Source organism: Amaranthus tricolor, chromosome 14 (assembly GCF_026212465.1).
Source record: "Amaranthus tricolor cultivar Red isolate AtriRed21 chromosome 14, ASM2621246v1, whole genome shotgun sequence".
Taxonomy (NCBI): Eukaryota; Viridiplantae; Streptophyta; class Magnoliopsida; order Caryophyllales; family Amaranthaceae; genus Amaranthus; species Amaranthus tricolor.
Window position 1 is genome coordinate 5,056,716 of NC_080060.1, and position 13,427 is coordinate 5,070,142.

General features: G+C 34.2%; 2 protein-coding genes across 2 annotated transcripts; both read left to right on the plus strand.

Moving 5' to 3' along the window:
• The first annotated feature begins 1,852 nt into the window (after positions 1 to 1,852).
• On the plus strand, positions 1,853 to 7,484 carry LOC130799110 (auxin response factor 2B-like). The gene is made up of 15 exons (XM_057662182.1): positions 1,853 to 2,397; positions 2,629 to 2,744; positions 3,002 to 3,097; positions 3,196 to 3,246; positions 3,339 to 3,494; positions 3,583 to 3,667; positions 3,875 to 3,965; positions 4,311 to 4,475; positions 4,611 to 4,730; positions 4,929 to 5,004; positions 5,089 to 5,260; positions 5,350 to 6,281; positions 6,396 to 6,586; positions 6,672 to 6,874; positions 6,968 to 7,484. The coding sequence occupies exons 1-14, from the start codon at positions 2,298 to 2,300 to the stop codon at positions 6,847 to 6,849; spliced, it is 2,529 nt and encodes an 842-aa protein (XP_057518165.1). The 5' UTR covers positions 1,853 to 2,297; the 3' UTR covers positions 6,850 to 6,874; positions 6,968 to 7,484.
• A 3,465-nt stretch (positions 7,485 to 10,949) lies between these two features.
• On the plus strand, positions 10,950 to 12,570 carry LOC130799212 (uncharacterized). Its single transcript, XM_057662319.1, has 3 exons — positions 10,950 to 11,023; positions 11,544 to 12,229; positions 12,417 to 12,570. The coding sequence occupies exons 2-3, from the start codon at positions 11,547 to 11,549 to the stop codon at positions 12,568 to 12,570; spliced, it is 837 nt and encodes a 278-aa protein (XP_057518302.1). The 5' UTR covers positions 10,950 to 11,023; positions 11,544 to 11,546.
• The last annotated feature ends 857 nt before the right edge of the window (positions 12,571 to 13,427 follow it).

Consider the following 13,427-nt stretch of genomic DNA (forward strand, 5'->3'; position numbering starts at 1 on the left):
TAGGGCCCACGAAAAAATAGACAATTTTTTCCTTCATATGCATTGAATTTGGTTGTGTAATTAAATTGTGCAATTTCACTAAGTCAAAGTGTTAATAATGATAATTACTACCTTATTTTATAAGTACCTAGGGCCCATACGCCACTAAATTAGTAATTAAATTTATAGAACAACAATTAAATAAAGCATAATTTTCGTATTTTAACAAATATGTCAAAAAATTATAATAACCGTTCAATACATAAGCACTAATCTATTTTTAATTTACATAATTTTTTTTAATTATGATTAACATTTTTTCTTTAGTTTAATTACATGCATTAAACTTATCTTTTTAATAAAATTCTAATTTCAATTTGATCCACGCTATATTTATTGTGCACCAGTTCCTAATCTTACATTTACAAATTCATATTACTTAGTCTTTCATCTGCTAATTAATTACTCACACTTCTTAAATTTAAGTTAGTATATATTATTTTTGTATAGACTAAATTCATACAAAATCTATGGGTGTTTAACAATTAATTGTTGGTTGTTGTCTTTTTTTAATTGGCTTGTTTGACTAAGTGGAAATATTGGTTGTTTTTGTTGGCTTTTAAGCTGGCTAAAAAAACCCACTATTTATGGAGATTTTTGGTAATAGTAAATTTTGGGTATTGCCTGTTTATTATAGCAAAAATGGTCCACGAGCTAAAAACACAAAAAAACTAACTGAAGTAGCTTATTTATTTTAACTAAAAAGCAAATTTTTTGATTGATGTAAAAGTCATCGACCAAATATTTTTTTAAGCTATTTGACCAATAAAAAAAATAAAAGGCAAAAACAAAAAAAAGTTAAAGTAAAAACCTATGATCAAATACCCCCTAGTGATTTTCTATGTCATTTAACAATATCCTCCCACTACCTCGGTAAATTTATTTTTATCTAATTTTTTAAATTTTACCTACGCATCTATTGGTCAATTTAAGTGTATATGGTGGGACAAAATACTTAAAATACTTCAATAAGACAGACCCATATCTGAAGACAGCGGCAAAGACTAAAGAGGAACAGCCGAACAGTAATAAATTGTTGTCTGAAAGAAAAGAAAGACCCCCCATTTCCCAACCAATGGAAAAGGGGCGTGTATTTGTATTCTATCCCACTCACAAAATTTTTCATATTTACATTTTTACGTGTTCCATTTTATTTGCTTTATTTCTATTTTTAACTATGTCGAACTTTAGTTATTAATTTTTATTTATTTAATTTATTTTTTTATTTCATATAAATATTTTTTTTATTTTTATACTTCCATTTGCTTTATTGAATTTGCAGCATTTTTATTTTGTTTTGTCCCACGTAATTTTCATTATTTTACGTTTGGACAATAGTTTACCACTTTCTTTTAATCTCATTCTTACATTATTAATTCACTTATAATTTCATTCATATAATTCATTTTATCTTTTTATTTATTACCACTTTTTAAAAATTACTCTCTTTCTGTTTCTCTTTGATGCAAATCTAATGAGTATAAAATAGTATCACTCTAGGTATTTTAAGCAAAATTAGTGAAAAAGAGGGAATACATCACACCGTACAACTAGGTTTTGTCTTTAGTTAAAAATCAGTATAATTTTAAAGAAAACATTACGAGTTCGATTCATATAACCCTCTTCTTCTCTCAAAAAATTTAATTGACTATTCAAGAATCGATTTTATCTTGGTACAACTATTCAGGTCTTGAGTTCGATTCTCATTAAACCTTTGCTCGTATTAAAATAATCACCGGTTGCTCCGGTTAAATTCAAGATTCAGCGGGTTTCACCCGTTTCTCTTGACCATGGTTAGTAATAATTGCAACTCTCTCCCCTTCACAAACTCACAACATAACCCTCCTTTTTTCCTTTTCCTCCATTTTTCTCTCTCCTCTTTTTCTCCTACTCTCAGACACTCCACCCATCCCATCCCCCATTTTCAGTTCAATTCCGCCATTAACAACCAGACAGACAATCCTCTCCTCTCTCCTCTCTCCTCTATTATCTCTTCTATCTTCTTATACTTGAAGTACACAGAGAAACCAAGGAGGAAGAATACGACTTCTCAACATCTGCTTTGTCTTTCATACTCATATCGTTTCACAAGACCTTCAGTAGAAATTTCCTCTGTTTGTTATTGGATTCTGTAGAGGATAAGCGTTTGCTCTTCGTCTTTTTGAGCTTACCAGAAGATATACAGGTGTCAGATGGTAGATCTGTCTTGAATTAATCTTTTTTCTGTACAATTTAATTCTCTTAGTTCATCGGAAAAAATGAGTTCATCGGAAGTATTGATCAAAGCTACAGATGAAGGTTCCGCCATTAAAGATGGTGGACAGCAACACCACCAACAATCTAATGTCGTCGGAAAAGGTAAATTTCGGTGGATAATTTTTTTTTTTTTTTTAATTATTATTATTATTATTATTATTATTATTATTATTATTATTATTATTATTATTATTATTATTATTATTATTTTTGTTTAAAATGACTATTTATTTATAAATTATGATTTAATTTTTTAGGGATTAGTTTAAATTATCATGTGTTTAATTTATTTTTAGGGTTTAAATTAATAAAAGAATAATTTGGCTTTTGCAGTGGATCCGGAAACAGCGCTGTATAAGGCGTTGTGGCATGCTTGTGCTGGACCTTTGGTGACAGTGCCTCGTCTAAATGAACTTGTTTATTACTTTCCTCAAGGACATATAGAACAGGTTTGGATTCTCAATTTTATAATTCTCTAAACAAAACTAAAGTTATTTGAAATTTCCCAAAATAGTTGGAGATTATTTTCAAGTTATTGCTTCTTATGGATCGATGTTTAGAATTTCTCCTTCATTTTCACAAAGAAATTGTAGCTGTTTGTGGATTTTTTCTTGGTCAATTTGTGTAGCTACTGTTGTTTACTTAGTCAATTTTGGAGGTATCATTAAAAAAAACAATTTTCTTGATGTTTATGGGGTTTAATTAGGTAGAAGCATCTACTAATCAAGGTGCTGATCAGCAAATGCCTATGTATAATCTTCCTTCGAAGATCCTCTGCCGTGTTATTGATGTACAATTGAAGGTTTGTGAATTTGATTTCGGATATTTATTGTTACATAGTAAGTATATATTGAGGTTTAATGAAAATCTGTTTTTTTTTTGTGATGTAAAAAAATGCAGGCTGAACCGGATACAGACGAGGTTTATGCTCAAGTGATGCTATTGCCTCAAGTAAGCCAACTGTTATTTGTGTAAAATTGCGTAAAATTTTGTGGAAGTAATTGTTATACGTGGTACTAATGTGATTTTTTTGTTGACATTAGCGTGAAGAGAATTTGGTGGAGAACGAGCCTCCCTTGCCTCCTCAGCCGCATTTTCATGTCCATTCGTTTTGTAAGACATTGACTGCTTCTGATACGAGTACTCATGGAGGGTTCTCTGTGCTTAGACGACATGCTGATGAATGTCTTCCTCCCTTGGTGAGATTCAATTGCTCACCTGTTCTTATGGATGTTGATTGTTCTCTTAGAGATTTGTTGGTGATTGAATGTTTTTTGCATATTGTAGGATATGTCCCGACAACCACCAACGCAAGAATTGGAAGCCAAGGATCTACATGGAAATAAATGGTGTTTCAGGCATATTTTCCGGGGTAAATGATCTATTCACTGATGTTTTTTATTGCTTAGAGTCTTCGGTGTTGGTACCTAGCAGACTGATGATGTTTTTTGGTGTGAGGTTTTTGGGTTTGCAATCTGTTTTCTTTTTCTCAGCAATTCTAACTTGTTAATTATTTTTTTTTTGGCCTAACTTTTAGTGGGTATCTTAAAACTTTTTTGTTTAATTTTTTGTATGTCAGGTCAACCAAGGAGGCATCTGCTTCAAAGTGGTTGGAGTGTGTTTGTTAGCTCAAAACGACTTGTTGCTGGTGATGCATTTATTTTTCTCAGGTTTGCTATCTTTTCTTTACGATTCAATGCTAAAACCTTATTTTCAACAAAAGAAGAGTGGCTACATGATCCAAAATAAATCAACGTGGGGAAATGTTTGCTAGCAAAGATGATGATTCGGCCCTATCTAATACTTATCTACAACTGGAAAATCTATTTCAATGGCCATCTTTCGTATATTATCCTCCATTCGGTGTTGTTTGCTCATGCCCATCACAATTCTTTATATCCTTCCACACTCCTGTTATCCAAGTTACATTTGTCCTACCTCTTCCTCTTTCAAACTGCTCAAACATGCTATTGTTCAAAGTTGGGTTTATTAATTTTTAAATTTGAATGTTCCAGAGGCGAGAATAATGAACTTCGTGTTGGAGTGAGACGTGCTATGAGGCAACAGGGTGTTGTGCCTTCTTCTGTTATATCAAGTCACAGCATGCATCTTGGTGTTTTGGCTACAGCTTGGCATGCTTACAACTCTGGGACCATGTTTACTGTTTACTACAAACCTAGGTGTGTTCATTTGTCAAGTACTCATGTTAATGCTACTGCTCTTCTGATAAATTTCATTTATTTACTTCCTTTAGAAATGCTTTCAGAATTTTGTACTTGCTATTACAAACCGAGTGAAACTTGTATTTCTTGCAGGACAAGTCCTGCTCAATTCATTGTTCCATATAATCAGTACATGGAATCTGTGAAAAACCAGTATTCCATAGGGATGAGATTTAAGATGAGGTTTGAAGGGGAAGAGGCTCCGGAACAAAGGTACTTTTCTCGTAGCTATCGATATTTAGTCATAAATGTAATGTATGTAACCCTACTCCCTCTTTATAGTAGACATGGGAGGTCATAATATATGATGTGTCGTGACCTTTTTGTACATATTTTTGCAATCTGCTCTTTTTAAAGTTGTGTAATATGTTGAAGATTGCATTGGACTTTTATTCGTGTGTGCTCTTGTAGGTTTACAGGCACAATTGTTGGCCTTGAAGATGCTGATCCCAATAGGTGGCGAGACTCGAAATGGAGGTTTTTGAAGGTGAGCAATTTTCTATGATCCAAGCCTTCTGTGTCAATTACTTTACAAGTAGTTAAGAAACTTCTTTGTTTTGTTTTTGGAAAGGTTCGCTGGGATGAAACTTCCACTATACCTCGTCCAGACAGGGTCTCTCCCTGGCAAATTGAACCTGCTCTGACTCCTCCGACAATAAATCCCCTTCCAGTGACTAGAGCTAAGAGGCCTCGTGCAAATCTGGTGACTCAATCTTCTGATTCTTCTGTTCTTACACGAGAAGGTAATCTTTTGTCTTATTTCACTGCTTGATGCATAACATTGAATATTAGGGGTCACTCAGTGTTGACCAATTGCTTTGTGGCTATCCAGGTTTTTCTAAAGTGGCAGCAGACACTTCACATGGAGGCAGGTTTTCAAGGGTCTTGCAAAGTCAGGAGTATTCGACCTTGAAACCCAGCCTTGCAAACAGCAGCGAGTCTGAAACTGTTGAGAAACCAAATGGGTGGACCAATTCAGTTGATGAAGAAAAAGTCAATAACCCCAATGCTTCACGGAAATATCTGTCAGAAAATTGGATGTCTTCCATTAGGCCTGAACCAGCATTTGCTGATCTGCTATCGAGCTTTGGTGTCCAAAAAGAAATAGCTTCTTGTTTCCCCTCACCTTATCAAACTGCTGTAAGTTCACCAATGAAAAAGCATTTACATAATCAAGATGGGAAGTTTAGCATGCCGGGATGTTCCTGGTCCACAATGCCTGCCAACCTCTCGTTAAATTTGTCAGAATCTACTATGAAGATCCATTCACCAAGTGGAAATGTTTCATATCAAGACCAAGAAATTGCGAGGTGTGGAGGTTTTGATGAAATGCCCATGTTTCGTGGTCAGAGAATTGATCATCAGAATGTAAGCTGGATGATGCCTCCGCCGTCATCCTGTTTCGATAATCATGCTCATTCCAGAGATGTTGCAACACGTCAGATTGAGCAGGAACCTATGAAACCAAAGGATTGGAGCTGTAAATTATTTGGCATTCCCCTCATTAGTAGCCCTTCAACACAAGACCCTTGTGCTTTGAGCAGAAGTGTTGAGGAGTCTGCAACTCTTCCGTCTCCCTCGTCGCATCATTTGCACAACAGTGAGTCTGATCTTATTTCAGAACATTTCAAAGGCTCCAAACAAATGGAAAACATGCCAGCTAGCAGTGAGCAGGAAAAGAAAATGCCGAATTTCCAATCACTTTTGAGGGATTCACAATCGAAAGGTCAGGGTGGATCTGGATCCTGCCGAAGCTGTACTAAGGTACTTTCAGTTTTATACTGATTGAGGTTCCCTCTGTTTTTCTTCCGTTCCCCTTTTTATTGGCTTGTATCTCTTGCTATCTTCAACACAAATGATGTATTTTTCCCTTTTCAGGTACATAAGCAGGGAATTGCCCTTGGGAGATCAGTGGACCTTTCAAAGTTTAATAACTATGATCAGTTGGTTGAAGAATTGGATCGCTTGTTTGATTTTAATGGTGCACTCAAGACCTCTGAGAAGAATTGGCTTATCGTTTACACTGATGATGAGGGTGATATGATGCTGGTTGGTGATGATCCATGGCAGTATGTGTTGCTTTCTTCTCACGTAAAGCATTTCTCAAGTCTGTTTAACAAGTTCAATACTAAATCCTTGTTTTCATATTGACAGGGAATTCTGTGGCATGGTGCGCAAGATTTTTATCTACACCAAGGAGGAAGTACAAAAGATGGCGCCTAGGACGTTGAACTTCCGGAGTGAAGATAACACTCCAGCTACAGGAGGTTCAGATTCAAAAGAAGCGAAACAATCAATACCTTCCTCAGCATCTAATGCCGAAAGCCATTAGAATATGACCTGCATTGCTGTATTAGGTGAGTCAGTCGACATTTTTGCTAGACGCTGACCACTCTTTTTTCCGCTGATGGAATGTGTTTAATTTCCGTGCCATTACCATATTCTGGCAGGTTTCCTGAGCCGACATCCATATAGGCGTATCTCATATCTGCAATTCTCTGGTATATTGTTGTGACTGGGGGGGAGGCTTTGCAATGAAACCGTCTTCAAGACTGTTTACTCCCAATTTTGGCCATATTCTGGAGTCTTTTAGGCTTCAAGCCATATATACATAATTAATATCTGTATACCTGAACTGCAAGTAGGCATTATATTGGCCGTGCAGCCGGTAACAATCTTGTAAATAGCCCTTTTATCCCTGACCAGCTTTTTAATGTAAGTGCTTGCGTATCGTATGACTTAGCTGTTGAGTAAATTCCATTTGCTTGCCCTGTCGTATGAAAGATAGCGGTGGATGGGGCGTAATTTGAGTACAACATTCTCGGTGTTTAGACGCGGATTTTACCTAGGGTTGTGGTAGTATTGTACAGTTAATTTATGTAAGTAATTACCAATTAAACTTGTATTATGTATGTAGGTTGGTTGGTTCTTACTGATTTAGCATGATTTTGCTGTCAACTACAAAAATGATGTTTGGAGCTGGTCCTGGATGCACTACCATAAAACGTGTTTTGTGCAATCTTTTAATTTATTAATTTGAAAACAATCAAAAAAATAAATAATCATGTAAAACGCAAGAGCAAGACTGTTTGAATACATGACGTATAGTTGCGTTTTTCTTACATGTCTAAATTCATCGTCTCTACTATGAAGGAAATTATTAGTCAGTTGAACAAGTAACTAAAGGCGGTCCTTTTTAACAAACAAGTCTATTTTTTTACACGTACTATTTAATCACCCCACTTTCATTTTCTTTTATCTAAATGAATTCTTACACAGGTGTATTCATCTTGGTTCAATGCAAGTTATATTTTTAAAAATTGTTAATAAGGGGCTATTTGGTTGGGTGTAATAATCAAAGGGAAAGGAAATGGACAGACTTAATTCTCTTTGTTGTTGTTTGTTTGCCACTTTCTATCATTTTCTTTCCCCTTTTTTATTTTTGTGTTTATTCAAAAGTATTCCACTCATTTCCCACCCTTCTCAAGACTTTTTCATTCTCATTCCCCACTTCATTACCCATCACTTAACATTTGAACTTTGATTTATGGGTATTGTTATAATTCGCCACTTTTTTCATTTTATCGCCATTCCCTAACTAAATTACGAATTTGCCTTTGGACTTTAAAAATACGAATTTGCCATTGGACTTAATAACACTATTATCAACTAAATTAATAAAAAAATTATTAATAAAAAATTAAAAATTAATTAACAACTAAATTTTAATTAATATATTATTATTATATTAAAAAATAATTAAACATTCATATAAATTATTTAAATTCAAAACTAATTATTATTATAACATTATCATAATATAATATTATATTAAAGTAAAATAATTTATTACAACATTTATTTAAATAACAACAACTTAAAAAATAAATTAATTACACAAAAAAATTTCATAATTCGAAACTAAAAAAAAATAAAAAAATAAAAAAAACCAGTCGCACAAAAAGTGCGACTCGACCTAGGTACAGTCGCACTTTTTGTACGACTGATTATTTTTTTCTTTTTTTTAAAATTGTTATTAATTTTATTTATATTATTATTGCTATTATTATTATTATTATTGTTGTTGTTGTTGTTGTTGTTATTATTATTATTATTATTTGTAATCAATGGAGCTAGAAAGATATTATTTAGAGTTATGTTTTTTTTTCTTCATATTACAGGAAAAGATGATACATGTTAATGATATTTTTTTGAAAAATAAGTTTTTCAAGTTTATCATATAATAACTAGTTATTTTTGGAAAAAATATAAAAAAATTTAAAAACTTATAATTTGATTCCTTAACTTGAACCAAACAGTCACAAAGGGAATCAATAAGCATTTCATTTCGTTTCTTGAACACAGCCAAACGACTAGGCCAAATTAGGGGAATTTATTCCTTTCTCCTTCATTCCTTTTCCTCATTCCATTCCGATTTCCTTGTGCGAACCAAACGGCCCCTAAGTGTATTGATTGAGTTATTTAAAATATTAGTGTGTGATAGTATTGTCTCTGGTTTGAGTCTTACTATCAATATTCTTTAACAATACTTTCTAAGATATTATTTGATTTTATTTTGCATTCGTCCCTAATTTCAATAATTTGTGCAATAAGAGTTTAACATTAAGAAAGTTGAGTTTAAATTAAAGATGTGTTTGATTTTAGAAAAAGATATTATTCGAATTTCTTATTGTTTAGTTTCACAAGAAAGTAAAATAAAATTGAAAACTTAGTTGGAAAGAGTGTTCTATAACTTTTTAAATAAAAATTATTGATCCACACTTGATCTGATCAAGTTCTTTTTTAAAAAGATTCATTGTCATCGAAAATAGTGTATTTTGCTCATAGAAAATTGTGATCGAGATCTGAGAAGAAAAAGAAAGCGACAACTCATATCCATAAGAGATGACGCACCAGTCCCCCGACTCTAAAATTGTTCTTTGGAATGATAGGTTCCTACAACAAAAAGACGTAACTAAAACTAAAGCCGCCAACTTACATACTACTATACAATGTTACCTTAAACATAAAATAAAAAATAAAAAAATATATATATAAATAAAATAAAAATAACTAGGTAAAAAAACAAAGGCAAAAACAAGAACACCAACTAATATTCTTTTCTTTTTTATTTTTATAAAAGATTAAATTATTTTTTAATTTTTATGATTTTTTCTAGAAATTTTTTAGCTATTTTTTTTTCTTTGAATGAATATAACATGATGAAAACAATCACATGATGACAAAATACAACTACACTAATTAAATCGAATGTCAAAAGTAACAATAAAAATTGCTAAAAAAAAAAATAGTGTCAATGGTTCCTTAGAGAGGTTGTGAGAAACTCTTTTTTTACGCTAAGCCGCCAACTTATCAAAGGATTTCAGTCAAAATCCAATGAAGTCCAATAACTAGTCATGTCATCATTAGGTAAGTCAGAAAATATTAGTTCTCTAAAACATAAATAAGATGTCTTTAGTTATTTTTTTAGGATGGGTGTAAAGTTAAATTTAAATTCAATATAAAATAATGATTTAAAATCCATTTGAGTTAAATTTTATGTATAAAAATAAAAATTGTATTTCTTTATATTTTCAAATCTCTTAAATTTAAAATTTATTGTGGTATATAAAGAAACTACATTTATTGGTAACTTTAGCATCATTTAGGTTTGTTAATTCTTTTAAATTCAGGAAAATGTGTATTGATTTTTTTTTTTATTATTTTTTTTTCATATTTGCTATTTAGAATCTATTGTTTTTAAAATAGATTGTAAGTTGGTGTATATTGAATTTTCATAATGCATTATTGTACACTTATTTAACATTGATTTATTAAAATTACAAGGTCAAGTGAAGACATGTAAGTTGTTACTAAAGCAATAAATAAAATTATGATACTACATTACGTAGATAAGGACATAAAGATTGAGCTCTTAAGGGCAAGATAATCACAAGTAGAAGTGTATATTCGGGCTTTCGAGTAGGTTTTGGTGTTATTATTGTTTTTATATATGTATATAATTATCTTGACAATTTGATTCGACTTGTATGTGAATTAACCCTGATCGAGTCGAATTGTATTCGATTTTGGTTGATTAGGTCAATTTTAGACAACTTTATTTATTTAAATTTTTTTTTGAAAGAATTTTTTTGACTTAAAATAATATCTTAGTGTGCCTATATATGAGTTAAGAATGATGATCTATAGTTAAATCTATGTAGAGAAGTACAATAAGAGGATGAGATGCCATTGAATAATAAAATTCAACCCATTTCTTATTTGTCGTCACCATTTTCATTTTATCGCCACCCCCCCTCAAATGAAATTACGACTTTACCCCTGAAATTTTAAAAATTACGAAAATGCCACTAAGCTTATAACTTCTATAAAAACACTTCAAATCCACTCAATAACACTTTCATCACTTCGATAAAATCAAATTCTTCACATAAAATTAAGCGGAGCTAAAACTTTGGAATCGAAATCGTCAACAAAAATTCGAGGTAAGTTTTTTTTTTAAATCAATCGAAGGAAAAAAAAAAAGAAATGGATTCGGCACAGTCGCACAAAACGTGCGACTGTACAGTCGCACGTTTTGTGCGACTGTGCCGAATCCTTTTTTTTTTTTTTTTTTTTTTTAATTTTTGAAAGAGTTTGTTGTTAGTTAATGTTATTTAGTAAATGTTGTAATAATATGTATTATGATAATGTTATTGTAAGAAGTAGTTATTGATTTACGTATTCGAAAAAGAAAAAAAAAATAATAATTGAAACCGGTCGCACGAACCGGTCGCACAAAATGTGCGACTGTACGACCGGTTTTTCAAATTTTTTTTTTTTTTTATTGTAATGAATTTGTTTAGTGTAATTAATTTATTAAATTTGAGTTGTTTAAATATTTATGAATATAATAATTGTTTAATTGTTTGTAAATGTGAAATATTTTACGTGTTGCTTGTTTTTAATTTATTTGATTTTAAGTAATTTAAAATGTTGTCTTAATTTAAATTATGAAAATTCTAGTAAATGGCTGGAAATCAAGGTAAAGGAAAAGGGTTTTTTAGAGGTTTATTAAGCGGCAATAGATCTAGGCCTACTTTACTGAGAGGTGATCCCCATGAGAGGGGGGTTACGGGATCTGCAAGGCGAGCAAGGCAAGAACAAGCGGCCATACATAGTCAGGCCCAACGTTCAAGTACCCTAGAGCAAGTGCGTAGTCGCTTTGAGCGCCAAAGTAGCCTACATAGTCATACGGTCGGCTCAGGTGACGATGATACTGATTACGACGAGTCTCTTAGTCGGGAAGAGTCTCTTGGTCAGGATGAGTCTGCATGTCATCCTATTGATTGGACGATCGTAAGAGGCCATGCTGTTAAGTTCAAGATCAGAGGGCAGGGCTCGAGTGGCACTTCTGATCAGGCAGGAGTAAGCCAGGCTGAGGATGCGGCTCCACGGGGGAGGAGGCGATCGCAGTCCGCGGACACGGACTGGTTAATCACATCAGCCCAGCCCGGGGGCCCTGTTGATACTACTTTAATACCCAGCTACGGTGGGCACGTAGCAAAGGCTATATTTGAGGGATCGGAGCGCACCCCTCCGATTTTGGAATGTCGTGCTCGGAAGAAAACGTTGGATTCAATCATTAGACTTCAGGACATGTCTGATGAATTGTACAGGGTGTTACCTGGTACTCCCCTTGGTCGTCTGCCGTATATAATGCACCAGCACATCGACAGTGCTCTCATTACGGCATTTGTGGAAAGGTGGCAGCCTGACACCAACACCTTCCACATGCCGTGGGGGGAGATGACCATAATGTTGCAAGACGTGCAACGCATCTTGGGAATTGGCATTGACGGTTCACTTCCCGTGCAACCGTCTGATAATGAATGGCAGCTTGGCCTGGCCGGCCTTTTTGGTATGCCATTGTCGGAGCTGCGTGCGAAGGGGCACTTCACAAGCGGCAGCATTAATGTTGGTGCACTGTTGCAGCTATGCCACCGTTCTCAGTCTATGGATACTCAACGTACCGCCTACTACATGGCTATAGTAGGTTCCACGTTGCTCGTGGATAAGACTAGAGTCGGGATGCGTCCTCACCCTATTGTTACTGTTACCGCTGATTAGGCTGATATTGCTTGGGGTGCAGTGACGCTTGCTCTCATGTATCGCCAACTGGGTATGGCGACAAGGACTGGGTGCAAGACTATTGCTGGTTGCCTGACACTGTTGCAGACATGGATTTACGAGTACTTCCCAGCCTTCCGCCCCCATCCGCGTCAAGCTGACATGCCGAACAAGACAAGGGCAGAGATGTGGTCCCCGCCGAAGCCAATCCGCGAGCTGAGCAGACTGATAGACTGTAGGAGCACACTGGATGCCATGACAGAGGCACAGGTTTTGTACATGACTTCAAACTTAATTGTTTAACTTGTCAAGGGCAGAGATGTTATGTTGATTATGTATTATATTCATTGTGAGCAGGTGGAGTGGACTCCGGCGGATCTAAACACTATGGAGAATCTAAATTCACCGCGTCTCCGGCGGTGTTATTATGCTGTTGTCGTTGTATGTTGCACATTCTACTCCAAAGTGATATCCTATTACGATATTGTCTTTCTAAATCTGCACATGAATTGTTAGCTGCTCTCCAATTTTGTTGGACTGGCGGCAGTGGAGATGAATCATCGTTCATTAAAAGCTGAACATAATGATTCCCGTTTACCCAAAGAATATGTATAAGTTTATTTACGCCATGCATTCCCCCTGTTCTTCTTAAAGGAAGCACTAAACAATTGTACATTGGATGACCATCCGCAGAGCCATAATACGCAATTGCTATGTTTAAAAATGTTGCTGCAGAATACAGTGTTGTCACTTCCAACCAGTGAGCGTACGGAGCAGGTC